This window comes from Podarcis muralis, chromosome 1 (genome assembly GCF_964188315.1).
Source record: "Podarcis muralis chromosome 1, rPodMur119.hap1.1, whole genome shotgun sequence".
Taxonomy (NCBI): domain Eukaryota; kingdom Metazoa; phylum Chordata; class Lepidosauria; order Squamata; family Lacertidae; genus Podarcis; species Podarcis muralis.
Genome location: NC_135655.1, coordinates 79,261,649 through 79,289,607, shown reverse-complemented (window position 1 = coordinate 79,289,607; position 27,959 = coordinate 79,261,649). Strand labels below are relative to the sequence as shown.

The 27,959-nt window shown below is 45.1% G+C and overlaps 1 protein-coding gene across 1 annotated transcript; it reads right to left on the bottom strand.

Annotated features, from left to right (window-relative positions):
- On the bottom strand, positions 1 to 27,426 carry LOC114600543 (acyl-CoA (8-3)-desaturase-like). The gene is made up of 12 exons (XM_077932392.1): positions 27,116 to 27,426; positions 20,918 to 21,028; positions 19,018 to 19,215; positions 18,017 to 18,118; positions 17,741 to 17,869; positions 8,933 to 8,993; positions 7,355 to 7,431; positions 5,557 to 5,654; positions 3,898 to 3,994; positions 2,464 to 2,543; positions 1,494 to 1,619; positions 1 to 165 (listed from the first exon to the last, which is right to left on the bottom strand). Exons 1-12 carry the CDS (start codon positions 27,302 to 27,304, stop codon positions 114 to 116), a joined length of 1,320 nt encoding a protein of 439 aa, XP_077788518.1. The 5' UTR covers positions 27,305 to 27,426; the 3' UTR covers positions 1 to 113.
- Positions 27,427 to 27,959: the final 533 nt, after the last annotated feature.

Below are 27,959 nucleotides of genomic sequence, written 5' to 3'. Positions count from 1 at the left end.
TCAGTCCCAGCATTCAGCTCAGCCAGCTGCCCGCGGTTGATTAAGCCAGGCCTCTGCGCTCTTCAAGATGCCAATGGCAGGAGGCAGCAAGGGTGAGCGATGTCAGCTGCTTCTTACTGATGCAAGTACGCATCGAGCCAGAGCTCTCCTGAATCCTTCAGAGAACTGGAACGAGGATAAAAAGGGTCAAGTCAGGAAACATGAAGAAACAAACCAGAAAAAGAGATTTGATATTGAGCCAGGAATTCTCAGGGCACTATAGTCATTGAGTGAGCATGTTACGATAAGAAAAAACCCGTAATAGAGCAGCAAGTGGGGGGGTGGCATTAAAAGCACAAGGAAGGATGCAGCACCCTCTCATGGAGAGAGCCACAGGGCTGGTTCACACATGCAGGCTCACCACCTGATTGCTGCAGCAAATGCTGTACGAATGAGCCATTCCAGGTGAGACAGGACAGAACTTTCAAGTCATCTCAGAGCAGTTCTTTTCAGTGGGCTCAGTCTGCACACTTTGTCTGCAAGTTTTGAGGAGCCAAGCAGTCAAGAGATGCAGTAGGTATGTGTGAACTAACCCACAGAGCTCAGAATCCACAAATGCTTGTTTCGACTTTGCCACCATGCTCTTGCAAAAGCTCAGGGAAACTACTTTCACTACCTATTATTATTATTATTATTATTAAATTGACTATTAGCTTTTTTATTAAAAGCAAACTCAAAGAGACTTAAACTATGTACATAAATTAACATTAATATCAACAGCCTTCCCAATTAGCTTTCCACCTACTCTGTGCTCATTCAATGAAGGCTGTCCATTTTTCTGGGATGTGCATATTCTACAGACCTCCTTGCATACTGTGCAGGAGTTATGCTCTAATCATGCACTAAGCTCTGTGTTGTTGTTTCTAAGCCTTATGGTCAGATAGGAATATTTGAAGGGGGACAACCAAAACACGGGCAGTGCCAACATTTTCAAACTCCCCCAACCTGCGTTCAAGCTGCTTTTTAACAACGGCATTAGATTCCAGTGGTTTCCAGTATCTATTTCTATTGGCTGTTTCTGGCAGAGCCTGATGAGAGTCTTCTGCTGGGTAACACATTTCCCATCCCTGACTTATGTGTGTTCATCTACTTTGCATAAACTTGGCTCAGAAATGTTCCGATTCCTTCGCACCAAGTTTTGATGTGTTTTTAGGAGGAGGGCAAGCAGAATGTATGCAGCCCTGATTATGATTTCTAGAACAATTAAGAGAGTGCTGAAAACTCTGAACGTTAACAAATATTGTTTCCTCGGGGCATTCTTCCCAGCTATCTGTTTGCATTATTGGAAGCAATGGCTGGAGACTGGTGGTCCCATATTATTCCACCCCCCTTCCCTTTTCTTTTTGTGCCCTTTCACAAGATGTCGGTCTGATGTCTCTCCCCCCGCAGGGGAGCTATCCTTCCTCCTGGAACTTGCAGGGGGTACTGGTGCTTTCACATTCACTGATACTTACTGTACAATGTCTGCAAAGGCTGTGAGCAGAGGCTTGGACTGGTACTCGATGCCGTGCTTTGCGCATAGGGACTTCACCAAGGGGGTCACCTTGTGGAAGTTGTGTCGAGGCATGGTGGGGAAAAGGCTGTGGAGAGAGGGAGAGAGGCAGCTGCCAGATCTCATGGCTTCCTCAGAGCTCTAGAGAGCCTTCTTCTTCCTCCCAAAATCTCATTAGTGTGTGTAATACTTCTTTGTGAAGCTTGCCCGAGCCAAATAATCACTTACAAGCTTAATGATTTCTTCAGTAAACAACTGTTGCAGAGGGCCTTATCCTAAAATTATAATCATAGCATTGGGTCCTCTTGCATTGCCAGCTTAAGCTTATCATGTCCTGGGTGCCTCCCTGGTCCAAGGCTGTTTTCACACAGGAATTCAACTTCGTAATATCCCTTGTCCAGCTCTGCTTCCTCATTACAGTGGTACCTCAGGTTACAAACACTACAGGATACAAAGTCCGCTAACCCGGAAGTAGTACTTCAGGTTACGAACTTTGCCCCAGGATAAGAACAGAAATCATGCGGCAGCGGTGTGGCGGCAGCAAGAGGCCCCATCCGCTAAAGTGGTACCTCAGGTTAAGAACGTTTTCAGGTTAAGAACGGACCTCCAGAACGAATTAAGTTCGTAACCCGAGGTACCACTGTATACCCAAAAGCCTACCCACGTGATGCTTCAGCAGCAGCACGTGAAGCCCTACAAGCTCAGTTGTCCACATGACTGAATCACATGTATACCATAAAGGACTCCAGGCTCTTGAATTGTTAGGTTTCTCATGAGGCCTCCATCCTGTTCAGCCCCCTACAAGGTCACTCACTACTACAGCATGAAATAAGCCTCTAGGGGAAATAGATCCCATTCTTTTTCTAGGCTTCATATTAGTTGATAACCTCAAGACACCTTCCAACTGGTGAAAAAAAGAAGAATATACTCACTGGTGCTCAATTTGGAAGTTGAGATGCCCACTGAACCAGTCGTTGAACAGGGACTGGTCTACGTTGCATGTTGCCTGGAGCTGGAGAGAGAGAAAATATATTTAAAAGGCACCACATGAGGATATTCATGTTTCAGTTCTAGCTAGACACCCCAATGAACTGTGGCATACCCTCATCTCCCCATCCTAGTCCTTAGAATAAGAACAACAATAATAAATAGCTGGACCTAACAACTGGGAGCAGTTTACCTATGAGATCGCCTTGCCCCACATGGGCCCACTTGACTGCAGGGCTGTACAATATATGCCTGTGTGAACGCTGGCAAAAAACTTCAACACCTCATATACCGTATTTTTCACTCTATAAGACACATCTTTCCCCTCCTAAAAAGGGGAAATGTGTGTGCGTCTTATGGAGCGAATGCAGGCTGCACAGCTATCCCTGAAGCCAGGAGAGGGAGAGGGATCGGTGCGCACTGATCCCTCTCTCTCTCCTGGCTTCAGGGACAGCCACGCAAAGCCTCAGGAGTGCTCCTCCCACTGCGCTCAGGAGGCTTTCCATTCTCCTGACTTCAGCGAACCCTCTTCAGGGCAATGGGAGGAATGCTCCCGCTGCCCTGAAGAGGCTTGGCATGGCTATCCCAGAAGCCAGAACAGTAAGCGGGATTGCTGCTTTCGCTGCGCAATGATCCCTCTTGCTGTTCTGACTTCGCTTCGCTGGAGAGGCGCTGCGCAGAGAGGGAAAGCTGCACAGCGCCTCTTCAGTAAAGCGGGAGGAGAAACAGAGCCCCTTCCGTTTCTGCTCCCGCTTTGCTGGAGAGACGCTGCGCAGAGAGGGAGAGAATATTTTTTTTCTTGTTCTCCTCCTCTAAAACTAGGTGCATCTTATGGTCGGGTGCGCCTTATAGAGTGCAAAATTCGGTGCCTTCCCAGTTCCCATGTCAACCACAGAGGGTCAGCACAGAGAGTAACACCATTATTGCCTGACTTCTGGGGCCCAAATGTGGAGCATGTGAGCAGCCACCCCACCCACCCATGACAAAATCCCATGTGCACATTAATTCAAAAAAATGAATGCAATGAGAGCGGTAGGAAGGATGGATTAGGGTTTCACTGGACATGGGACTCAACCTGATGGGGCCTTCAAGCAGCAGTAATTGATGGGAGTTCCATGTGTTTACACAAGAGGTATAAAAGTTCTGGATCAAGAAGACACTTGCAAGCATTCATGTTATTCCTTTTCTAATCTTCTTTTACTCCCACGGTCTGTCCTCTTTCACCCCAACCCATTATTGGTATTCCACAATTAGTTCTTACATACAGTTACACCCAACCCTTCCAGTCACTCAATTATACTTCAGCTCCTAAGATAAGACACCTCCTGTATAAGCCTCATATTCATGATCATAACTGCTGGAATCGTTGTGCACATTACCTGGGTTGAAAGCCAGTCCACATTCTTGTCATAATCAATGTTCATTGGGATGTGGTTCATTTGTGTCACCCAGACAAACCAGTGACTCTCTATAAATCTGCACAAAGCACAGAAGTAAATTATTGTGTTTCCATCCAACCAAACCCACACAACCTATTGATAAGATAAGGTAAGATAAACTTTATTCGCATTAGCCAACAGCCATAGCAACATAAAACAAGCAATATATACAAATAAAATATATACAAATAAAAAAAAACAGCAATGGGTAAAAAGGGCAATCAAATGACCAAGATTATCATTCAGATAGTGGCCCTTAATCTCATTGCACCCTTGATAAACCTAGCAACCTTTGCTGTTGTCTGATCATTTTGATCTGATAAAAGAAAGAACAACATGGCCTCAGATGGGTGGCCTGGGATGGTACGCAAGAGTGGGGTAATGATCTCATTCCTCAGATCTTTATAAAGGGGACAGGACAGGAGAACATGAGCCACTGTTTCCAGATTACCATCTCCACATGGGCAGAGTCATTTCTCAGTTGGAATCTTTTGGTATCTACCCTCAAGTATGGCAGAGGGCATCACATCCAATCTGGCCAGTGTGAAGGCACGTCTGTATTTTGAGATAGTTAATTTATACAAATATGGTGCCAGGGAATCAAACTGAGAAGGGGGGAAAAGGCATACCAAGGACAGAATTTCTTTATAATGGCCAGATTGTTCTGCTGCTCTAAGTCCTTCAGACGCTGTCCAATTAGCCTTTTTGCTATAATAAAGCCTATCATGAGAAGCTGATGTGGGTGGAGTCCACAGGATAGGAGTTTTTGGTGCACAATTTTAAACCACGCACTTTTATGGGGGTCTTGTGTCAATAAGGGCAATAAGGGTGGATTTAAATTTAGAGCCAATAATTAAGAGTTTTTTGCGAGGACTGAGCTTCTGCAGAGGGAAGACTTGCCTCTGTATTGAACCTATTGAAAAGCACCAATACTTGACTGAAACCGTTTGGTTTTTTAAAAAACAACAACACACACCCCTTGAAGGGGAGTAGAGAGCCGCAATCCAAACAATATGAAAACCACACCAAGCAAAGGGAAACTAATCAGGTGAGAAAAGATGTAGAGGAAGGGTGAAGATTAAAACTATATCGTTTTCTCTTAGCGAGAAAGGGGTTTTGTTGCTGTTGTTTTAGAAAGTATGTTCAACATTAGTCGATACAAATCAGTAAATCTTAAACCTCATTTATGGCTGGCGTATGGCAGTGGGATCCATTCTTCTGGTGCAAGCTTGTGAGTGCAATCTAACTGACTGTGAGAGCAGGCTCTGGGAGGGGTGGCTACTTCAAGTTAGTATTGCAGGAACAAAGTACCTGCTGCTATGGTGGGCAGAGGGATGTGGATAGGTAGAGCCCAGACTGCTGTGACCCTGGGGAAGGTTCAATGCATCTGTGCATGCAGAAACACAGTGTGCATGCATGTGTGCGCACACACTATGGGGCCCTTCTCAATGCATGGCTCAATGTCCTGGAAAAGTTCTGTTTCTTGACCATGCCAGAATGTGGCGCTGCAGTGCAAACAAAGATCTTTGACTTGCAGAGACTATATGGTAACCCCAAATAATCAGTTATGGTGAGGGTATGCATCCAAATGAAACTCACCTGAGTAGAAAGAAGAGACCAAGGAGACCCTTCAGTTCCAGTAGGTATGAGTAAGTCAAAAAGAAACGGATGTAGAAAGTCACCATCCAGGCCAGATCCTGTCGCAAAGGAAAGGATGAATGCTCTGCAGAAGGCCATGTCATAGTGCTGCAGACCTCCCCCACCAATTTGCTCATGTAGGGCACCAGTCTCAGAGGCCACCTATGCCGTCTCCTATCACTAAACCTGTGCTCGCCCTCAGTCTGATATATTGAAAAGGTAACAGCCCAGACATCTCCCAAAGCTATTTTAAATGTCCACATGCTTAAACCTGTCTCCGTCAGGAAGTTTCTTATACGCATTCCTGTTATTCCTCATCTAATCTTTCACTTCCCACATCCTGCCCTCTTTCTGCCCATCCAGGCCCAATTCAGAGTGTTGAATTTGACCTATAAAGCCTTAAATGGCTCAGGACCCAAATACCTCAAGCATTGCCTCTCCCCATACAAACTGACCTAGGCCCTGCGATCATCGTCTAAGGCTTCATGTGTCTCCTCCATGAGAGGTCCAGAGCGTGGCAACATGAGAATGGGCCTTTTCTGCAGTGGCTCCCCACTTGTGGAACGCTCTCCCTGGGGAGGTTTGCCTGGCGCCTTCATTACATATCTTTAGGCAACAGGCGAAAATGTTCCTTTTCAACTAGGCCTTTTGCTAATTAAACACTCTATGGCCTCTTAAATATGTTGGGGTTTTGTTTTGTGCTATCATTTTATGAATTTTGTGTTTTTATGTTGTAAACTGCCGGGTGATCTTCAGATGGAGTGTGGTAAATAAATTTAAAAAATGATAATAGCAATAGTAATAAAGTGTAAGTTTAGAAAAGTGCAAGCTTAGCCAGGCTTAAAGCAGGTCATACTCTTTGGCTCCCAGAGGATCCTAACTATTTTCCCTTAATTTATATTTATTTATTTATTTATTTATTTAGGCATTTCTATACTAACCAACGAATTGTGTCCTTTGGACAATTCAACACTTCTTCGCCATTCCCCTGATACCATTGCCCACCCTGTAAGATTGTGCAATCCACACCTCTGATTTGCTCACCCTTGTGATAACTACTGCTCTAATAGGTTTTAATAGGGCTGGATTTCAAGGGAGCCCATCTCTGTGATCAGGTAATACCCATTTATATAAATCTATAACCTGGAGCTGAAAAGGGGCACTGCATCTCAGGAACTGAACCATAACTCTTGAAGAGGTCATTCTGTTGCGAAATCGCAGTTCTTCAGCTCTAATGTAGCAATTGACTGTCTGAGGTTAAACTTTAACCGGAAAAACCTAGCGGCAAACTAATTTAGAAAGAGGAAAAACCTAAACTGAGAACGGCCCAGTGTAGAGGAAATGTTAGCATAAACACTGAAGAGTAGCTTTAAGTCATCAGTTCCAGTTCATTTATTTTTTAAAGAATGAAAGTGCAGTGTTGCAGCCTCAGCGACAAAGAGGCTAGGAAAACAGAAAGCAGGTAAGCTAAGCGACTTGTGTGAGTTTAGCGACATGGCTATGTGCTAAAAATCTCCCCTCTCTACAGCAAGTTTACAAACCAAATCCATAGTTTTGCCTTCTTCTTTTTCAGACTGAAAGACAGTATTTTTGGGGGGAAACAGGGAAACCAAGTATGGGTGTGAGAGATATGTAGAGTCCTACAGAGTGTCCCATTGACAAACGTCTGGTGCAAAGAGCTCCTAGCTCTCATGGAACAATCCTGTTCCGTTGATGCCAGGGCAGCTGATCTGGGGAAGCTGGGCTCAGGCATACTCACCGCCCATTGTTTGCGCTGGACAACAAAGTAGAAGATGTACCATTGCAGGTAGAAAGGCACCAGAGCTGGTGGTCCAACTAGGGAAGAATTCAGAGAAACATTCTTAGTTGGCTCAAAAGAAATGAGTGGCCCATCTTCTCCACACAAACCTGCTCAGCTCATATTCTCTAGGTGCCCCTGCAATCTTGAATGGGGTAGGAGAAAGGGGCTTTTCAGTTGTGGAACCCCTCCTGACGGCACAGTTTCCTCCAAGAGGTCTGACAGGTACCCACTCTTGCTGCTTTTCGTTACCAGGTGAATGCATTTTTATTTCCCCAAGTTTCCCTTCTGCCTCATAGTCTGAAATTGTATTATTTCTGATGTTCCTATTATCTTTTATCTTCTAGGTAGAGGGCCCCCTGACCGACTCTGGGGTTGCGGCGCTCATCTCGCTTTACTGGCCGAGGAAGCCGGCGTACAGCTTCCGGGTCAAGTGGCCAGCATGACTAAGCCGCTTCTGGTAAACCAGAGCAGTGCACAGAAATGCTGTTTACTTTCCCGCCGGAGTGGTACCTATTTATCTACTTGCACTTTGACGTGCTTTCGAACTGCTAGGTTGGCGGGAGCTGGGACTAAACAACGGGAGTTCACCCCGTCGCAGGGATTCGAACCGCCGAATTTCTGATCAGGAAGTCCTAGGCTCTGTGGTTTAACCCACAGCGCCACCCACGTCCCTATCTTCTATTGCCTCTTTATTCTGTGTTTTTTTTCTCTTTGCTTTTAATATGGTACATTAATTGTTTTAAACTGTGTTTTATTACCCGATAACCATTCTGGAAGCAGAAATACTGACGGGTAAGATACACCTTTTAAAATAATAGGTGGATAGATAGATAAATAAATAAATAAGAGCTAGCATCGGCCGTGTTGGGATAGTCTTGTAGCACAAGACAGAAAGACAGCAAGCATCTCCCACCCTATTGGGAAACACTGGAAGCAAAATTAATCATTATAATGGCAAACAACCACAGAAGAAACTAGAAAAATAATAATAAGGCACTGAGGGGGAACTCTAAATTTTGCAAGTCCCCCCCCCCCTTGTGAGCAATACTTTGGCTCAGTTGTAATAAATTTTCACTCCCCTGGGTCACCTATGGAAAGTAAGAATCACCTACAAGTGACCAAGCACAAACACCTTATTTTCTACTGCAAGGTTTGTTCCTCGTTTCTGCATTCTGCAGATGACTAGCTTAGATACCTACAGGAAAGCAAACTACTAAAACTTCTTGTGAGATGGCAGCTTTTGTGGACTTCTGATAAAAAATCATGTGGTAAGATCCTAAGAAGAGCTGTGCTGGATCAGACCAAGGGGCCACCTAGTCCAGCATCCTGTTCTCATAGTCGCCACCCAAATGCCAGTGGGAAACCTGCAAACAGGATATTAGTGCAACAGCTGCTCCCCACTTGCGCTCCCCAGAAACGGGCAGACATACGGCCCCTAGTACTGGACATAGCACACAGCCTTGCCGTCCATAAATTTGCCTAAAACCATTTCTGAAGCTATCCAAAAAGCCATTGCAGAAAAGAAATTATACTCACGGATAAAGAAGTATTTATGCTGGTGATTATAAGGCATGTACTTCTTTTTCTTTACACCAAGCTGTAAGAGGGAGAAAATGATCACAAAAAGTGCTATAGATTGATGAATCAGTTTACAGTGGTACCTCTGGTTGCGAACAGGATCCGTTCTGGAGCCCGTTCGCAACTGAAAAGAACGCAACCCGCGTCTGTGCACGCACAGGTTGCGATTTGCCGCTTCTGCGCATGCGCATGGCGTCATCTTGCGCATCTGTGCGAGTGCGAGCGGCGAAACCTGGAAGTAACCCTTTCCAGTACTTCTGGGTTGCTGCGGGACGCAACCTGAAAACGCGCAACCTGAAGCAAACGTAACATGAGGTATGACTGTATTTCCACTTTCATTTTTGCATGATTTTGTCCCTGTCTGTTCCATTTCTGCATTACTCTAGTCTTCTCAAATACACAAAAAATACACACAAACACTTATTTGAATATGCATTTCTAAATATATTTTCTCTCAAAACACATGTTAACTTATGTTGATGATTATTTTTTTAGCTGAGAGCTATGCTCAAACATTTGGGAAGGGCACAAGCTGGTGGAGAACAAAGTTCTGTTCCACATATTCATCCAGGAGGTGAAGAGGGGCAACAGAATTCACAGATCTCTAATTTGTCAAGCATCCTTATTCCAAGTCAAACCACATGATCAGCATATACCAGAATCCCTCTTCCCAATACAGTTGTACTTTGGAAGTTGAACAGAATCCATTCTGGAAGTCCGTTTGACTTCCAAACATTTGGAAACCAAAGCGCGGCTTCCGATTGGCTGCAGGAAGCTCCCGCAGCCAATCGGAAGCCACAGAAGCCCCGACAAACATTCAGCTTCCAAAAATAGTTCGCAAACCGGAACCAAAACGTTTGAGAACTAAGCTGTTCAAAAATCAAGGTACGACTATATGCTAATTTTGTGTGTGCACTGAGCTTTTGATATGGGAAAGTACTGAAACATTCAATGTCTCACCTATAGTTTGAAGTGATACAAGGGAAGGGACCTTGCTCAGTAGTAAAGTGAGCAAAATGGTCAATTACTGGCATTTCCCAGCCAGGGTTGGAAAAGCCTCCTGTCTGAAATCCTGGAGAACTGCTGCCCATCAGAGTAAATAATAGTCAGTTAGATCTGGTCTGGCTCAGTATGTGATGCTTTCCTTTGCAAGTTCAATATAGATTACATGAGTCAGTGGATGATAGGCTTCCAAAATGGGACTGTGCCACTTTTCCCAACCCTGGAGGCTCTGCCCAGAGCCAGACTGGCTAATTGCTTGCTCTTCATTGGCCCGATTCCTCAAGTCTTTCTAGCGAACCGTCAGAGTCTGGCTACCTGTGCCTGCCCAGCAGCTCCCCCTGCTGCTCACTCCAAACCTTTCTGCATTCCACCCTGTTTGCAATTTCTGTCCACCTCCAACCAAAAGCACAAGAGCATCAGGCTCTGTTCTCTTTGCAACATCCCCCTTTGCATTTTCAAACCCAGCCCTGGGCTCCCTCCTCACCACTCACTCCTTCTTCCCCAGTTTCTTCACTCAGCCTGTGCAAGCTCCCACTCCCTCACTGCTGCTTGTCATTACTAGGAATATTCATGATTCACCTCAGAAGGCACTTGTAGGGAACAACTAAATAAGGAGAAGAATGCATTGTACACTGAAGTAGCTACAAAAATGGATAAGGTCAAGATGGAGTGAACCAGGATAGACCAAAAGCAATTTAGCCAACAGGAATTAATTCCAGACTGATGAAACAAACACTTGGGCCCTGACCACCCAGAACCAGGGCCAGTGATGTCATTAGGCCAACTAGGCAACCGCCTAAGGCACAGACCTGAGATGGGTGCAGTTCTGACCTTTTAATACAGATTAGTTTTTGTTATATCTTATAAATTTCTGATAGTATTTTATTTTTGTTTTCTATTTTGTACATAGTTTCTCAAAGCTCAAACTTACAGAAACTTACACGGGCTCAACAACATTGCAAAAGAGACTACCGTAATTTTCGCTCCACAACACGCACTTTTTTGCTCCTAGAAAGTAAGGGAAAATGCCTGTGCGTGTTATGGGGCGAATGCACTGGACCGGAGCCATGGCTGCCGTCAGTTAAACGAAGCGGGAGCCGCTTGCAAGGCTTCTGTCTCGCTTTGCACGGCTCTAGCTTTGCCTGCTTTATAGCCAGGAGGAGGAGCTCTCTGAAAGTAAGCAAAGCGAGAGCCGCTTACACGCTCTACGAGGCTCTCGCTTTGCTTGCTTTAAAACGACCTACGGAGGAGCCGGGGAGGAGGGAGGGAAGGAGAGGCATGGCAGAAAAGCAGGCAGCAGCCACTTACACAGGAGGAGGGATAGACGGGAGCCATAGCGAGCCGGAAGGAGGCAGGCAATTCAAAGCCAGCAGGCGCTTTTAAAAGCGTTGCGTAGCCAGCAACAGCTGCTGCAGCCTCAGCTAGCAAAGGTCTGCATGCTCTCTAAACGGAGCAATGAGGCTGCGCGCCGGGGACAGGAGGGCATGGGATGAGGGAGAGGGGGAAATTACGTGTCCCCAGCGATCCGCTGGCTCCTTCAGTGCGCTGGAGACAGGAGGGCACGGGATGAGGGAGAGGGGGAAATGCATGTCTCCCAGTGCCTCCCCTGATCCGCTGGCTGCTTGAGCGCGCTGGGGACAGGAGGGCACGGGATGAGGGAGAGGGGGAAATGCATGTCTCCCAGCGCCTCCCCTGATCCGCTGGCTGCTTGAGCGTGCTGGGGACAGGAGGGCACGGGATGAGGGAGAGGGGGGAATGCATGTCTCCAGCGTCTCCCCTGATCCGCTGGCTGCTTGAGCGCGCTGGGGACAGGAGGGCACGGGATGAGGGAGAGGGGGAAATGCATGTCTCCCAGCGCCTCCCCTGATCCGCTGGCTGCTTGAGCGTGCTGGGGACAGGAGGGCACGGGATGAGGGAGAGGGGGAAATGCATGTCTCCCAGCGCCTCCCCTGATCCGCTGGCTGCTTGAGCGTGCTGGGGACAGGAGGGCACGGGATGAGGGAGAGGGGGAAATGCATGTCTCCCAGCGCCTCCCCTGATCCGCTGGCTGCTTGAGCGCGCTGGGGACAGGAGGGCACGGGATGAGGGAGAGGGGGAAATGCATGTCTCCCAGCGCCTCCCCTGATCCGCTGGCTGCTTGAGCGCGCTGGGGACAGGAGGGCACGGGATGAGGGAGAGGGGGAAATTACGCAGAATAGACTGGATAGGTTTGAGCACATGAGCAGGACTTGGATTGCAGGGGATTCTCCATTAGCTGTGTAAAGCAGCAAAGAGGGAGAGAAGAGAAGGAGCAAAGCGGGAGAGGAGAGGAGCTGCTTACACTGCTGTAAGCGGCTGCTGTCCGGTTGGCTCCTTTAAAGCAACAATGCTCTTTCCGTCCCTCCTCCCCTCTCAGCTCGCGGAAAAGCTCCTTCTCCACACACCCCACGCGAGCTCTTTCTCCCCTTAAACCCCTCGCCTGCATTATTAGAAGCATCCTTCTTCACACACCCCACACGTGCTCCTTGTCCCTTGAGTGCTTTCCCTTCCCTCCCCACTTAAAACGTGGTTACAAAGCACGGATCCACATGGATCCTCAGGATTTTTGAATTGGGCTACCCCAAACTCACCATCAGATCACATGTCTGTGGCCACAGCATGAAGCACAAAAATCATACATCCACTGTTTCGTTTAGAATTTTTTTTTCTTGTTTTCCTCCTCTAAAAACTACATGCGTGTTATGGTCTGGTGCGTGTAATAGAGCGAAAAATACGGTAGTTGGCTTGGCAACTATATGACTTGAAAACATGAGACTTATGGTTTTGTTACATATGATTTTATTTTGGAGTTGTTTGTTGTAAAGAATGTATGTTGTGTGAATAAAATAATAAAGGATTTGAAAAAAGAAAAAGGAAAAACATGCTCAAACTGCAACACTTGACCTGAAGTGACAACATTTGCAAAGGAAAAGGCATGCAAAGGGAGATTTTGATGTGCCCGAAATTGAAACTTTGAAGAGACTTCCTTTTTAACATCACAATTCACAAGACTATTCCAAATGATTGGTGTGCTAAAACATTTTCTTTTGTATTTGAGAAAGATAATCAAGGATTGTTGTATTACTTATTCTTGCAATTTAAAATAAGTTTAGCAGTTTTGCACTTTTCATTTTTTCTACAATACATCTGTTTTGTTGAAAATTGAAGTTAGCCATTGGGTGTGTGTGCAAGTAGTTACCTAGGCTGCAAAACAGCCTGGCACCGGCACTGTCCGGAACTATATATGCTGTGAATCTGTGAAACAGGTGGTGTCCCAAAAGGGCAAATATAGTGCAAACATATCATTGAGAGGCCAGACCAGAAGGAAAAGGAGGAGAGAGAGCTTGTATATTACAGAGGCCAGATTTACTTATTGTTATGGTAAGAATGATGACTGACTGTTACTTTGTCAGGCAAATATCTAGAAAACAGTGCAGTCTCCATTGCTGATTCTCTCTTGTTTTTAAACTGAGATGCCCACCAGAGTTTGTAAAGGGTATATTTGTGCATGGAAGTGAAAGACAGGCCAACAGACAGCAGTGGCAGGTGTATAAAACAAGCCTGAAGGAGGCCCCCAGCCTGCTCACAGGGCCTTGTATGATCAGTGGAAAGTTGGTCCTGGCAAGTATTAACCACTCTCAATTCCATCCTGATCATTGCCACCTGCCCAGATTTTAACTTGTCTGAATTAATTTTAAGATATATTTTAAATGATTGGTGTCTGTTTTTATGCATATTGTGTTGTTTTTAGGATGTTAACCGCTCTGAGCCTGGCCTCGGCCAGGGAGGGTGGGGTACAAATAAAAATTTATCATTATTATTATTATTATTATTATTATTAAGAAAGGAAAACTGGGATAGTAAAGTGGAGTAGGGGGGAACAAGTTTCCCTCTGGGGGAATCTTCGGTCTTGTGTGAGCTCCTGTTTGCCTCCACTTATCCTTTGCTCATATAAAGCAAATATTACAAAAACATCCAAAGGACTCTATCCAGCACTGTGCAAGAGGATTTCTGCTCACACAACAGAACTTCCTCTTCTCCCCCTGCAATTACCCCCCCCCCAAAAAAAAATATCTGCTGTGGAGGGTCTCCCAACCTTCTGGAGCAGGTTTTGAGGCTGCACAGATAGCTACAGGTGGCAGGAGAAGAAGGGGAAGTTCCACTGAACACACAGAAGTCTGTTACACGAACAGAACTGCAGTGTTGGATACAGTCCTTAATCTCCAGGGCTCCCTCATCAAAGTCAATTAACACAGCAGTGCAGGCCATAGAACTTTCTGCTGCTCTGTGAATAGGGGAATGCATAATAACATTGGTTGTTGTTGGAGTAAGACACATACTGGAAATAAGGTGATTGCTAGCAACCAGCATACTTTGCTATGAAGTTTCTTTCTTTGGCAAGCAAGCAAGTTTAATGGATGAAAGGAATGTCTCAGACAAAGGGAGCCTTTTGAAATACTACCATGTACCTAAGTACCGTAATCAAAGCAACATGGGCTTGAATGGAGCTACTGTGAATAGAGATTTAGGTGAATTCTTTCATGAATAATCTAACCACTAACAAAACAGGAATTTTTTTAATAGGGTCTTTTTTTGGTCAAGGGGAAGCAAAAGGAAATGATGAATAAGCCACTTAAGATAAAAAATGAGACTACAGTGGTACCTCAGGTTAAGTACTTAATTCGTTCCGGAGGTCCGTACTTAACCTGAAACTGTTCTTAACCTGAAGCACCACTTTAGCTAATGGGCCTCCTGCTGCTGCCGCGCCGCCAAAGCACAATTTCTGTTCTCATCCTGAAGCAAAGTTCTTAACCTGAAGCACTATTTCTGGGTTAGCGGAGTCTGTAACCTGAAGCGTATGTAACCTGAAGCGTATATAACCTGAGGTACCACTGTATGTCAACAATCGTATTTATATTTACTTCCCCTGGAAAAACAGTAAAAATCCTGAGATAGAAATGTCATATTGAGATTCACAGCTGACAGCCTGCCAAGCAGCAAATATGTTTTAATGTTGGAGAGGAAAAGAGAGCTGCTATCACATGCTGGTGTCAGGGGAGACTGTAAGAGTCCTCTAGTAATACAGGATGTGAACATTGAAAAGGGCATAAGATGTCTGTCACTGAGAGATGAATGGGTGGACATTACATCGCCACTTATTGGTGTACTGAACCATCAGTCTGCCAGGCTTAAATTTTGATTGGGAGAGGAGTTGGTTGCAGTGAATAAAAAGCCACACTTATATATCAGAGAATACTAAAAAGAGAAAGTTTGGGATCAAGGGGATTTGTCAAGATGAAGCTAAAGCAAAGCTGCACTGGAAAATCTGAAAGGGGTCAAAGGGGACAGCAGAGGGACAACTTAGCTTAGACTGTCCAAAGGATAGCAAAAGAATTCATGTAGGTAGAAACTCATGAGGAAAGACCTGGAAGAAGAGAAAGACTTCTGAAGTGGCACTTCAAGAGAGTCGGTGTACGATCGATATAAGAAGGTGAGTTCAAGAAGCTGTGATGTCTTCAGAGAGTGCCAGCTTGTAAACCTCTTCTGTTCTGAACCTTTGTCAGTCTGGTTCTGACCAGAAGAAAGGCTTCAGTTCAATAACATCCAAACAAAACAGTGAGTTCGAACTGTGGACAAGTTAACAGAAGGCAGGGATAGGAAATCTGTAGCCCTCCAAATGTTGTTGGACTCCAACTCCCATTATCCCAGATTATTGGCCAAGTTCGCTGGGGCTGATGGAAGTTGCAGAGGAGGGGGATGGCAATTTAATTAGGGAAGCAACCTAGTTCAAGATGATTTCCAACTCCTTAGGTTATAGTATCAATTAAGCAAATACTGAATGAAGCCTATTTGAATATAGTCCAACCATTAATACTTGTCCTAAGTTTTTTTAAAAAATGAGTAAGTTTTAGTACATTGGTTCAATTTATGTCTCAAGCCTAAAACCTATCCCAGCTACTAGGAAAAGAAAGGAAAATACAGTACGTATGTTTTTACCGGGAATTGTTGATGGCAGTAGAAGATAAGGAACAAAATGAACAAGCTGGGTTATAACATGTGGTACTACATTTTTATAAATAGTTAAAACCTCCCCAGGGAGTTAAATAGTGGTTTGATTCAAAAGGCTCTTCACAGCACAGGTTGTATTGTTGTATTATTGTATTACAGATTTCATACAAAAAAGAAGGATTTTTAAAATAAGAGATCCACGAATCATCAGATTTCTCAGGACTTTTGTTTACTTGAAACCAGCTGCGGAAGATTTCAGTTTTGACTTGAACAGAACTGGTGGAAGGCAGCATGTTCTTAAACCTTCCTCCTCATGTTATTTCCCCAGTCTAACCCAATCGTGCAACCCAAAGTTGTGGTTAAACTCTGGAGGCAGGGAGAGAGAAATAAAGGATGGTACAGGTACCCAAAATCAGAGCTGCAATACTTGAATCCTATAAACAGTAGAGGAGAGCTTTCCAAACTATTCATGTTTGGTGACACACTTTTTTAGACATGCATCATCTTGCAACACAGTAATTCAGTTTTACTAGCAAACTGGAGGTTAAACTAACCCTTTTCCAGCCCCAGGAGGAGCGCAGGGAGTAGTCGTGCAACACACCTGCACACTGCAGCCAACACACTAACCTGTCGTGACACAGTTTGGAAAGCTCTGCAGTAGAGTTATGCAATGGACATTGTATCATGTACTCTTCAAAATGTATCAGCCAGATACTGATAGCTATTGCTTTCATTAGATTTGTAAGAGTATTTATACAGTGGTACCTCGGGTTACAGACGCTTCAGGTTACAGACTCCGCTAACCCAGAAATATTACCTCGGGTTGAGAACTTTGCTTCAGGATGAGAACAGAAATCGTGCTCCGGCGGCGCAGCGGCAGCGGGAGGCCCCATTAGCTAAGGTGGTGCTTCAGGTTAAGAACAGTTTCAGGTTAAGTACGGACCTCCGGAACGAATTAAGTACGTAACCCGAGGTACCACTGTATTAACATTTTATTTCACTAAGAGCTTCCTACCAGTAAAATAACAGAGAATTGTGTTTGGCATGAGTTCGGTTTTAAGCGGCAGGTGATTTTCAAAATTTTGCCCAGCACAGGTTATTATGAAAAATCTTACCTGCTCTACTTTTATTTTTACAATATTCCAAAAAGCCACCATTCAAATGAAATTGAGTAGAAACTTCTGAATCGTAACAAGGGGGTCAAATAAAAGTCAGTCAACCTTTCAAATTGCAATAACACTTAACCAGGATTAACATATTTGCTCAAGGCTTAGCAGAATCTCTTCTGCCTCAAGTCCAGAACTTGTTTCCCAATGCAGAAACAAATATATACTTCTGAGTCAATATACTTAGAAACAGGCCATAAATCTGGTAATGATTGCAAAACTGTGAACCTTTCAAAACAATATAATGCTAGAGCATGCATATTGTTGTTGTTTAGTCGTTTAGTCGTGTCCGACTCTTCGTGACCCCATGGACCAGAGGACGCCAGGCACTCCTGTCTTCAAGAGCATGCATATAACTTCTTTAAAAATACGTAAAGGAATGTCACTTTGGCTGTGGAATATAAACTATAAACTTATTCTAATCTCTCCCTAACATTTGGACCTCATTCTGCCTTGATTCAATTAAATTTAAGCAAGGCCTTTCCCACAGTACCAAAAAATGCACAGAGACGCCAATCTAATTTCAATGCTTCCCATTCCCCTGCCATTTCCAAAATATTTCAAGACTCACCTCTACAGAGAGTTTCTTTCCCAGTGCAAAAAGCAAAGGATGCATATTGAGATCAGGGTCCTTGCGGAAACAGTTAGGTTTAGCATGGTGCTGGAAATGCCAGTGATTCCACCAGCTAGCTGGTGCCCCCTGAAGAGAGAAATAAATAAGAGGTCTAAACTAGAATCTTTATACTCTGCCCCAAATAAAGGACACAGCGAAATCTCAGCCAAAGGGGTTCCGTCATTTATTACCACTGGAGTGATGCTAAGGAACAACCCCAGCTCCATTACTCACCTTCAGGTGTCCAATCACAAATTTGTGAACCCAGTGGTTCCACTTAGATTTGCCAAAGACCGAAAGGTGTCCCAAATCATGCTGCAGCCAGCCAGCTTGCGCCTGGAAAACATCAGTACAAACACAATGCCACAATGTAAAATGCATGCAGTGTTTTATAGCATAGTAGCAACAGAAAGGGGAAAGGACCCATCTCCACCCAAGCGAGTTTTACTGACTGAAATTTGTCAATGAAGGGAAAAGAGAAGGCTGAGAGAGGTCAGGACAATATGGAGAGAAAGTGCAGTTAATATGCATATGAACCGACCCAGACTCTGTGTGACGATCATCAGAGGCCTCTTTCATGAGACGTCTGGAGGTTGACAACACGAGAATGGGCCTTCTCTGTGATGGCTCCCAGTTTGTGGAATGCACTCCCCAGGGAGGCTCACCTGGTGCCTTCATTACATATATTTAGGTGCCAGGCTAAAACATCTCTCTATAACCAGGCATTTGGTTGATTAACATTCTATGACCCTTTAAATGTGTTTGTGGGAGGGGGGATAATTGGTTTGTTTTTGTTGTATTATGTTTTTTTGTCTTCTCATTTTTTGTTTTTTTGTTGTGAACTACCCTGTGATCTTCAGCTGAAAGGCACTAAACATTTTTTAAAACAACAACAACATGCATAGACTTTGTTGTGAAAGGAGATGAAGGCAGAGGAATTAATCCCAAAGCTTGATGGAGTGATTTCAAAGAAGAGAGTGAGATAGCACTCCCAAGGTGCTTTAAGGAGTTCCTATCTTAAGCAGAGCGTGGGTGAGTGGAAATAATTGTTTGAGGGTAGGAAACCTCTGGGCAGCCATGGGTGGTAAGCTGGAGAAGCAATGGTTACAAGAATCCAGGAGGAAAATGGGCACTTTCTAGAAGTATCTTGCCTCCTCTTGTGCAGCCTCATGTAGTCAATCCTACCCCACCACCTGTCCTGTTCATTGCCCTGTTGTATTTGATCTGTGGGTTACCTGTACAGTGCCAAGCAGCAATCCAGAGAAGAGGAAAGGCACCAAGGATGGTCCAAAGTACCAGAGGTTGAGCCAAGCTGCCACATCCAGCAACAAGATGTGCATGAGGTACAGGAAGAAAAAGAGGCGGTTGGGATCCAGAAGTCCCATCTTCTCAACGGTAGCACGGAGCTTACGAAAATCATCTACATGCAGTTTCTGTGGAGAGAGACCACATTGCAGTTTTCTCTCCTCTGAAAGGGGACCTCATCCAGCCTCCTACAGAGAGCATGCTGAAGTCCAGCTTTTCTATCTCTAGAACCATCCCAGGTGAGCCTATTGTTAGAACCTAGATAGTCTCACAATTCATTTTAAAATGCACACATAAACAGTTGTAAACAAAAAGGCTTTGAAAGGTCAATGTAGCATAGATTCTGTCTACATATGTGCTAATGTATACTTTTTCTAAAAATCATAATACAGTAAGGTACTGGTGCTGAACCGTTGTTCTGATGGCCATTCAGTATTCAGCATATTATATTCTCACACTTAACGACCACGTTAAAAACAAGTTCTTAACAACAAAAGATATCGAGGCAGAACCTCAAAACTGTGCTGCGGTATAGAAAACTTTAGTAAAGCATATGAAATGCGCAGTGTGTTTCAAGATAGGTGTTCTTCAAAGTCAAAGGAATACAATGAAGTATGATACTTCATGCAGTGAGACACGGTGCTTTTTAAAATTATGCCCAAATAAGGTATCAAGTTCTATTTCTTTACCCATGAAGAAGGTATGTTCTAAAAAATTGTTACATATCTCTGGACATTTCATACTTCTTATTATAATTTATTAAACTGTATTTCATTACCATTTTGATAGTAGTAGCTTTGCCAGTAGTGTTTCTTTTTCTTTCTTGTGTTCTGGCGGTGTCCTCATCTTTCTTCAACTGAAAACTAGTTCTTGCCTCTCTCACCCCCAACTAGATCCTTTTTCTGTATTTCTTGTTTTGATAGGCCACCCAGATACCTTTCCACTGGCTTCACTGATCTTGCTTGACTTCAAACCCATGGGCTGCATTCAATGAGATAGTTGCACATGCACAACTATGTGACTTCCACATTCCCCCCAATACCATCCTTAAATCTGTTCCAGAGGGATGGAGGATCTCCCGGAACAGATTTAGAAGACATACATAGGGAAGAAATGGGGAGAATAGTCTATTGCACAAGGAGAAATTCGCCTGTTCTAGGTGGGGTTGCCCTCACCTCAACAGTCAGTGTGTAACTTGAGAGCACTCATGGATTCTAAGGAGTGCTAATTCACAGATGCAGCTGGTTCATCAGCTATGATTGTTTCTGGATCAGGATAGCCTGGCCACTCTTACCCATGGATTACTTTAATGCGCTCAATGTGGATCAAAAGCTACAGCTAGTGTAGAATGCGGCAGTCTGGCTGCTATACAGCAATCATAGACAGAATCATGTAACATCAGTGCTTAAGGGAATTCACAGCCTTCTTACATACTGGTGGTACCACCAATGGTTATTGCCTCTTTGGTGGCAACATGTGGCAGGGTCTCCTCTGTGGTGGCACTACAACCATGAGACATTATCCCATTGCAGATACCATTGGTTCCCTCTTTCAGTTCCATCTGATGACACATATTTTTATAAGGGGGCAAACTGAGACTTTAAAGCTATATATAATATATGGAGTTCTAGTGACTGACCATCAGTCTCACCAGTCCAACATATCCTATGATGTTTTAAGATTTAAAGTATTTTTAATATCATGTAAGGTTCTAGATATTGTAGTATACCAACCTGCAATTATTAGATGGGTGGTCTCAAAATAAATCACCACCACCAACAATAATAGTAATGATATTACTACATCTTTTTTTTTTAAAAGGAAACTTACATTTTTGCTGGGTTCAAAGCTGGGCTGATCTGCTGCAAGCTCCCCAATGAGCAAGGGCTTCATGTACTTTCTTACTAGAGTCTTGTCCAGGTGGAATGCTGTGAAGGGATCCTGAAAAACCACAGTGGAATGAAGTGAGTAAACTAGTGGTGCTTCAAGGGAGAATTTAAATGTTAATTTTAAAAATGTCAAGAAATAGGCATGATCCTATTGGCATCCCTAGGTCAATGTGGGGAAATCTAGCTAGTGAAGCTTGCTGGTCCCATTCTGCACTTCCTAAAATATACTTTCCAATCCAAAATGGCCACATTGTTCCATTAACTTTTTCCTTGAATTAGTAAAGTGTTTCAGTGTGGGAATATCTCATCATTTCCTCTAGAGGCCTTCCAGTTGTTGCTGAACTCTAATTATCAGCCCAGTCATGACAGGAGTTATAGTCCAACATCTGGAAGGCCACAAGTTCCCCATCCCTGCTCTAAACAGAGACCTGTCAGTCATATCCTGACTATTTTCTCTTATCCAAATAATGTTCTTTTGTCTCCTCTTCCAAAAAGCCTCTTTCACCTTCTGACGAGTTTCTCTAAAGGCTGCAGCTACACATTCTGGCACATGTGGCATTGGCACAGATACTGGTGTTCCTTCGACTGATTTCTAGCCAGGACACTGGTTTCCTTGTTCCCGTGCTTTTATTTTTATTTGAGGCATTTGTTCCCAAGACTTTCTGAAGGGCTTCAAGAAGACAACTAAAAGTCCTGGGTAACAGTTATTCCTTCTGGTCACTAGGTGCCGCTCTGGAAATGTGTTTGCATTTATAAACCAGACACCTTTGCCTCCCTGAGAACTGCATTTACAGCTTTCTGCTTTCAAACAATGCCCACATCATTCCCAAGGCATTTAAGATTTTGTATTTGTGGGGTAGGTGAAAAAGAAGATATTCCCCATTATATACTCCATTGTCAGCTCTATCAAAACCCCAGAGAGATATTTTTGGAACAGATGTTGGCACCGCTACAGGGACAGAACCCTGAAGTGAAAACATGTTGGCTATTATCTGACTGCAACCCGCTTGTCACATATGAAACAGCCTTATTTGCAAAAGCCCCTAAAAGGTATCTGTGCTGGCTACATAAAAGACAATTCTGTAGATTGTGCAGGGATTCATTAATTTGATTTAATGTAAATGGATGTATATTTCTGGATCTCTTTTAATAGGTTTTATTTGATTTGCTGGACCTGTAACTGGATTTGTGATGGCTTTTAGTCAAATACAAGAAATGACTGATTGATGTCTGCCAACCATTCGTTCAGTCCCTGAGTGTTATAAACAGGACAAAGCTGGGGACAGGGTTGTGTAGAAATATAGTACCAGCAAATAACCCATATGTTTTATAAGAACGTGTAAATTTTCCTGGCTGTTACTGAAAGGCCTCCCAACCCCAATCTAATATTGATTCAGATACATATAAGAAGGCAGAGCAAAACTTCTGCAACCTCACATTCCTCTCCATGTGCTATTTAGCTTGTCTGTATAACAAGGCGCCAGCCCTACCGTAAGGCAGAGTGAGGCAGCCACCTCAGGCAGCAAATGCTGAGGAGTAGGGAGTAGGTAAAGCTGTGTGTACCACATGGCCTGCCCTGTGTCACCTAAACAAGCCTGTGCTCTCAAGTCAGTGTGATAATTAGGTGCACTATCTGACCAAGGAGCCCTAGGTGGCATATACAGTTTTCCACTCCCCTCACAGTAATCCACTGAGTTTCAGGCTGAGTAAGAATTTGAACCCTGGTCTGACACACTACCCCCTACACCGCAATGTCCAGGGAAGGCATGCACTTCCCCCCAAAGAAACAGGTTTGTAGACAGGGGGTACTCCAGGCTTCTAACATCCCCCTTTTGAGGTAAAAGTGCTTACAGGGGGTGGACTTTGGTCTTTCAAATTTCAGCAGTGCCATGTACAAGGCCAAAATTAAGCACCCCACCTGCCTCTCGCCTTCCGTTCTGCTCAATTCACTATGTCATAGTTGTGACACCCTGTGGCGCTCACTAGGCTCAGTGCCAGTTGGGGAGAACAGGTCACACTGCCCTAAATCTGCCTCAAATGCTCAAGAGGGTCTTTTTAGTTCAGCTGAAAGCACTATTGGAGGAACAGATTATCTGGACCCATTCCAGTCTATGCTCAGACCTGGGTTTGATGCATAATCCACTTTTCTTTATAGCATGTTTTAAACATGTTTTAAGCTGTTTTATTATTATTGTCATGTCTGCTGCCCTGGGCTCCTTTGACAGGAAGGGCAGGATATAAATTGAATAAATAGTAACAACAACAACAACAACAACAACAACAACAACAACAACAACAACATATTTATATCACACTGACATAGTGTCAGTCACTCTTCTGTTCAAGTGGTGTGAGGACCTCAGGAAAGAAGCTGGTTTCTTCTTGTCTAATATAATGCCTCTGCTGTTGACACCCCTCAGACCGAAAATGTCCCCTTTCTAAAAAATCTCTGTATTGGCTTTTATTCTTTCCTTCTTTTGCACGATACTGATCAACACATGCTATCCTTAATTTGTGTGCTTTTGGATGGTGCTGGCCCTTTAAGGCTGGCCAGGAAAGTGTTTTAAAATGCAGCTGATATAACTACTTCCAGTGCTGGATGTAGAGAGAGAGAGAGAGAGATTGAGAGATTGTATCCGCTGTTCCCAAGTTTATCTGAATCCTGGGAGTGGGGAACGGTATTTTCCTGTTAGTTTTCTCATTGGAAGGGGGAAAGGGGGTGGTTCGTAGGCTGATCTGTAGACGGTGGTACCATAAGATTCAGCCAATCCTCACAATGGCTGTTGTAAAAACCCGGCAGTAATGAAAAAGGGAGAGGAGGGAGGCGATAGAGAGGGACCTTGTAAATCACCTTCTCAGAACTGGAATAGTTAGCTGGGCAGCAGGAAGTAGAAGGGGAACATCTCATTTTCTTACATTTTTTAGATTTTCTGTGTGTGTGTGCGTGTGTGTGTGTGTGTGTATGACCTGTAACAGTTTTTTTTTTGCCAGATGAACAGTATTTCATCTTTGTTTCCAACTGCACAAGTGTTAAGCTTTCAGCATGTCCTCAAGGCTGCTAAATCCAGACTAAAATACATGGCTTATTCAGAGTCAGTTCACACTGCCACGATGCACATTGCCAGATGCATTTTTTTGTGTCTGGATTGTGCTATGTACATGACGAGTCAGACAGCTGAGCCATTCATCGCAAACACAAATTGCCATTTAGTATGCCACCACTATCATTTCTAAAAAGGCTAAAGTGACTACACGACCGGTTGAAATCTGATTTTGTGAGAAGTGGTTCAGACAGAAACCTCACTGTAAGCACAAGACTATCTGAGTTCCATAAAAAGTACAGCCACGTAAATGCTACGTAAACTGGAGGTCCGTTAATCCAAGCTTCTGCTGTTCTGGGATCCCATCAGTGAAGTGAAATAATGACTTAGGTTCAAATCAGAGGTTAGCCATGACTGCAATAAGTCTATGCTGTGGTTGGGTTTTAAACCCAGATCAAATACTTCTACGTGGTTTTCCACTTCAGCTCTCCAAGGCAAAATACAAAGAATAGCAGCCAGCCCCACAAGGTGGTTATGAGGATGTGCAAGAAGAAAATGGCATTACTTGAGTTGACACTTACAACTTAACTAAGATTAACACACAATGCATGCAACAAAATCCTGATAGACTCATCTTCCTTTTAGACAGAAGCCATTTCTGGAGGAGAGCTGATGGGATAGGGCAGAAGGGCACAGAGACTACTTAACCTTTATCAAACCTACTGCTTCTCCACTTCCCCCAGTACAGTTCTCCCATGGAGTTACAAACAAGTTTGTGTAGATAAACAAGCACTTGGACTCTTAACAGGTATTTATTGTATCTATCACAGTTTAGTATGAAGTGTGAAATGTCCTGCAGATAAGCGAATGCTCCCCACTTCTCTTTCCACAGAAAGGTTTGGAAGCTCCCGTTTTATGGTTAACCATGGTTTGTTGCTGGTCCAAACCATGGTTAACTTTAATAAGGGTTGGTTTCAGGCAAATCAACGTCACGCCATAATTATCTAAGTTAAGTTTTTATTAATCATAATTTCAAGTCTGGATGGTGTGGTTATGCAAAGGGGGGATGACAAAAGGGGGGCACATTAGGCTTGCTGTGGCTGATTCCTGGTTGCATATATGTCATGCTAAACTTAAAATTTAGTACGTGCAAACAGTGGGGCAGATTCACAATACCAGATGTCACTGCCACTTGCCAGGAAGAAGGGTGGAGGTCAGTGTGGTGCAGACCCACCGGCAGGAGCACCAGACTGACTCCACCGGTGTGCCTGCAGCACACCATTCTCCCCGCCACCTCCCCCCTCTCCACTGCCAGAAGGCTAGTGCTGTAGCTCCACCCCATCAGGAGAGCCACTTCTAATGTGAACACAAATAGAACACTGCATAGATGCCTAATAAGCAGGGCCAGTCCAAACACATTTTGCTGCCTGAAGCAAAGGATAATTTGCCACACACGTACACACCCAGGTACTGACTAGACTGGCAACTGAATCTTACTTCAATGCTTGCAACAGGATAGCATCCTCCAGTGCAACCAAGGGTAGCAGGATGGTTATGGGGGTGGATGACCGGCCTGGGGCACACATAGCTCTGGTCTCTAACAGAGGAAAATGTCCAAGAGAAATGGCTGGATGCGTGATGCTGCCCCACCAAGCCTCTGAGACCTAAGGCAATTGACTTGCTCTGCCTAATGGTAGGGTCAGCCCTAATAGGTTGCAGTCATCATTTTGAAAAGTTATCCTCATTCTCAAGTTGGTACTTGTACAAGACGGTACACATGGGAAATAAATGTATTGGGGAGAAACGGTCTGCCTAGCTCTCTCCCTGACCATGTTAGTTTTCTATGGGGGTTATTTGAATATGCTTTGGGAAGAGGAGTGAGGCATATAGACCAACAAATAGATAGACACAGTACATACATACAGACAAACAAACTAGCAAAGCACACAGGCCAGTCACCATGCTTTCCTCTCTTCCAGAGTTCCTGCTCTCTCACACAAATAGGCATATATTCATTCATAGCCTTCTCATTTTTGTCCAAGTCCTACAAAAAGGATGGGGAGCCTGTGGTCCTCTAAACATTGCTAGACTCCCAACTCCACCCCAGACCACATGGCCTATGCTGCATAAAACTGAAGAAGGCTGGGAGGCCAGCAACACCCAGAGGTCCACAGGTGATCTGTCCCTGCAGCATAGTGAATGTACGGCATGTTCTTACAACTAGAAAAGTGATCACTGTGAGACATGTGAAATAACAGTGTTTCTGAGCATGTGCAGAGTTATTTTTCTTTCTCTACCTCCAGTCAGAAAATGTAATGCAGGTTCCATCCCTCACCATATATGCATGGGCATAGCTAGGATATTTGTTTGGGGGGGTGGACTTTGTTGGGCAGAACCGATGTGATTGGTCAGTTAGTTATTTCTTATGTTTAAGTATTCATCATTGCCTATGGCAACTCCTGTCCTTTTGAGTATAAAGCATAGCCTCTTCATGAAGAAACCCCTGCAGGATCTTTTGGCCACTCCAGGGCCCTCGGTGTGGCTGAGTGGGCTCCAGATGTTGGAATCCAAAGCATGGCTTTGCACTGAATAGCTCAGTCGGTAGAGAATGAGACTCTTAATCTCAGGGTTTGGGGTTCGAACCCCACGTTGGGCAAAAGATTCCTGCATTGCAGGGGCTTGGGCTAAATGACTCACGTGGTCCCTTTCCAACTCTACGATTCTAAGTCCCAGTAAACACGTGTAGGATCGGGTCGCAACAATGATCACTTCTCCAGTAAAGCCCGCACACACATGCCGGCCTATCCAGTAACCTTATTCTTCCAGGCAGTGGCGTAGCGTGGGGGGTGCAGGGGGGGGGCCGGCCGCACCGGGCGCAACATCTGGGGGTTAGGGTTAGGGGGCGCAAATCCACGGGTTAGGGGGCGCAAATTACTTGCCTTGCCCCGGGTGCTGACAACCCACGCTACGCCACTGCTTCCAGGCATCTCTCGCCCTCCAGCCCGGCCCCTGAAACACGATCTCCGCCCCCACCGCTCCCCGGCTTCGCTGCGTTGGGCATCCCCTCTGGCGCCCCCGCTCTCCTTCGGCCCCCTCACCGTGGCGTCCTGCCCCGCATAGTGGCTGATCACGCGGGAGCCCCCCGGGTGCCGCTTGTGGAACTGGCTGATGTTGTAGACTTTCCTGTCGATCACCAGCCACCGCTCCGGCGCCTTGCCCGATCGCAGCTGGATCTCGTCCCACGTGAAGAGCCGCGGGGCTGCCGCGGGGATCTCGGCCTTCGCCATCTCCGCCGGCGGCTGTCACGATGCCACAGTCAACGACCCCCGTGCGGCCGAAGCGCTTCTGCCTATCCAGCGGCGCCGAGCAGCCGCCACCCCCGAGCGCCCAGCCAGCCGCGCGCTCCGCCCGGGACACGCCTCCCCGCGCCCTGCGCGCCGGGCTCGCGAGAGCCCATTGGCCGGCAGCTCTGCCGGCTCGCTTGGAGAAAGAGAGCTCCGGCTTTATTGTGCAGGAAATCCCTCGCGCGCATTGGACGCCCGCTCCCTCTCGCCGCTGCCTGTGCCCCGGCAGATGCCGGGCTGCGTAATCCCACGGCCTTTGTTCGTGCCGGTCCCGTTCCGGATGATATTTAGCAAACCTTTGCCTTTGCCAAGACGTTACATAAAAAAGGACTGCGGGGGGTGGGGATGGTGCGCGCGCAAATGAGAACTGGTTGCTGTCTGGGTGGCTTCTAAGAAAGTCCATGGTGCTTCAGTAACTTCAATAACTGTTTTATATCGCCTGGAAAACCCTGAAATCTCGCACCACTCGGAGACTGGGGTGGCATGCAACAATACAATGTGCAGCACAGAATAAAAAATGCCAGCACAGTTGATCTGATGGCAAACCAATGTGCACCCACTGCAGCTGATCCAAATCTTACCTCCACCAATGCCCATT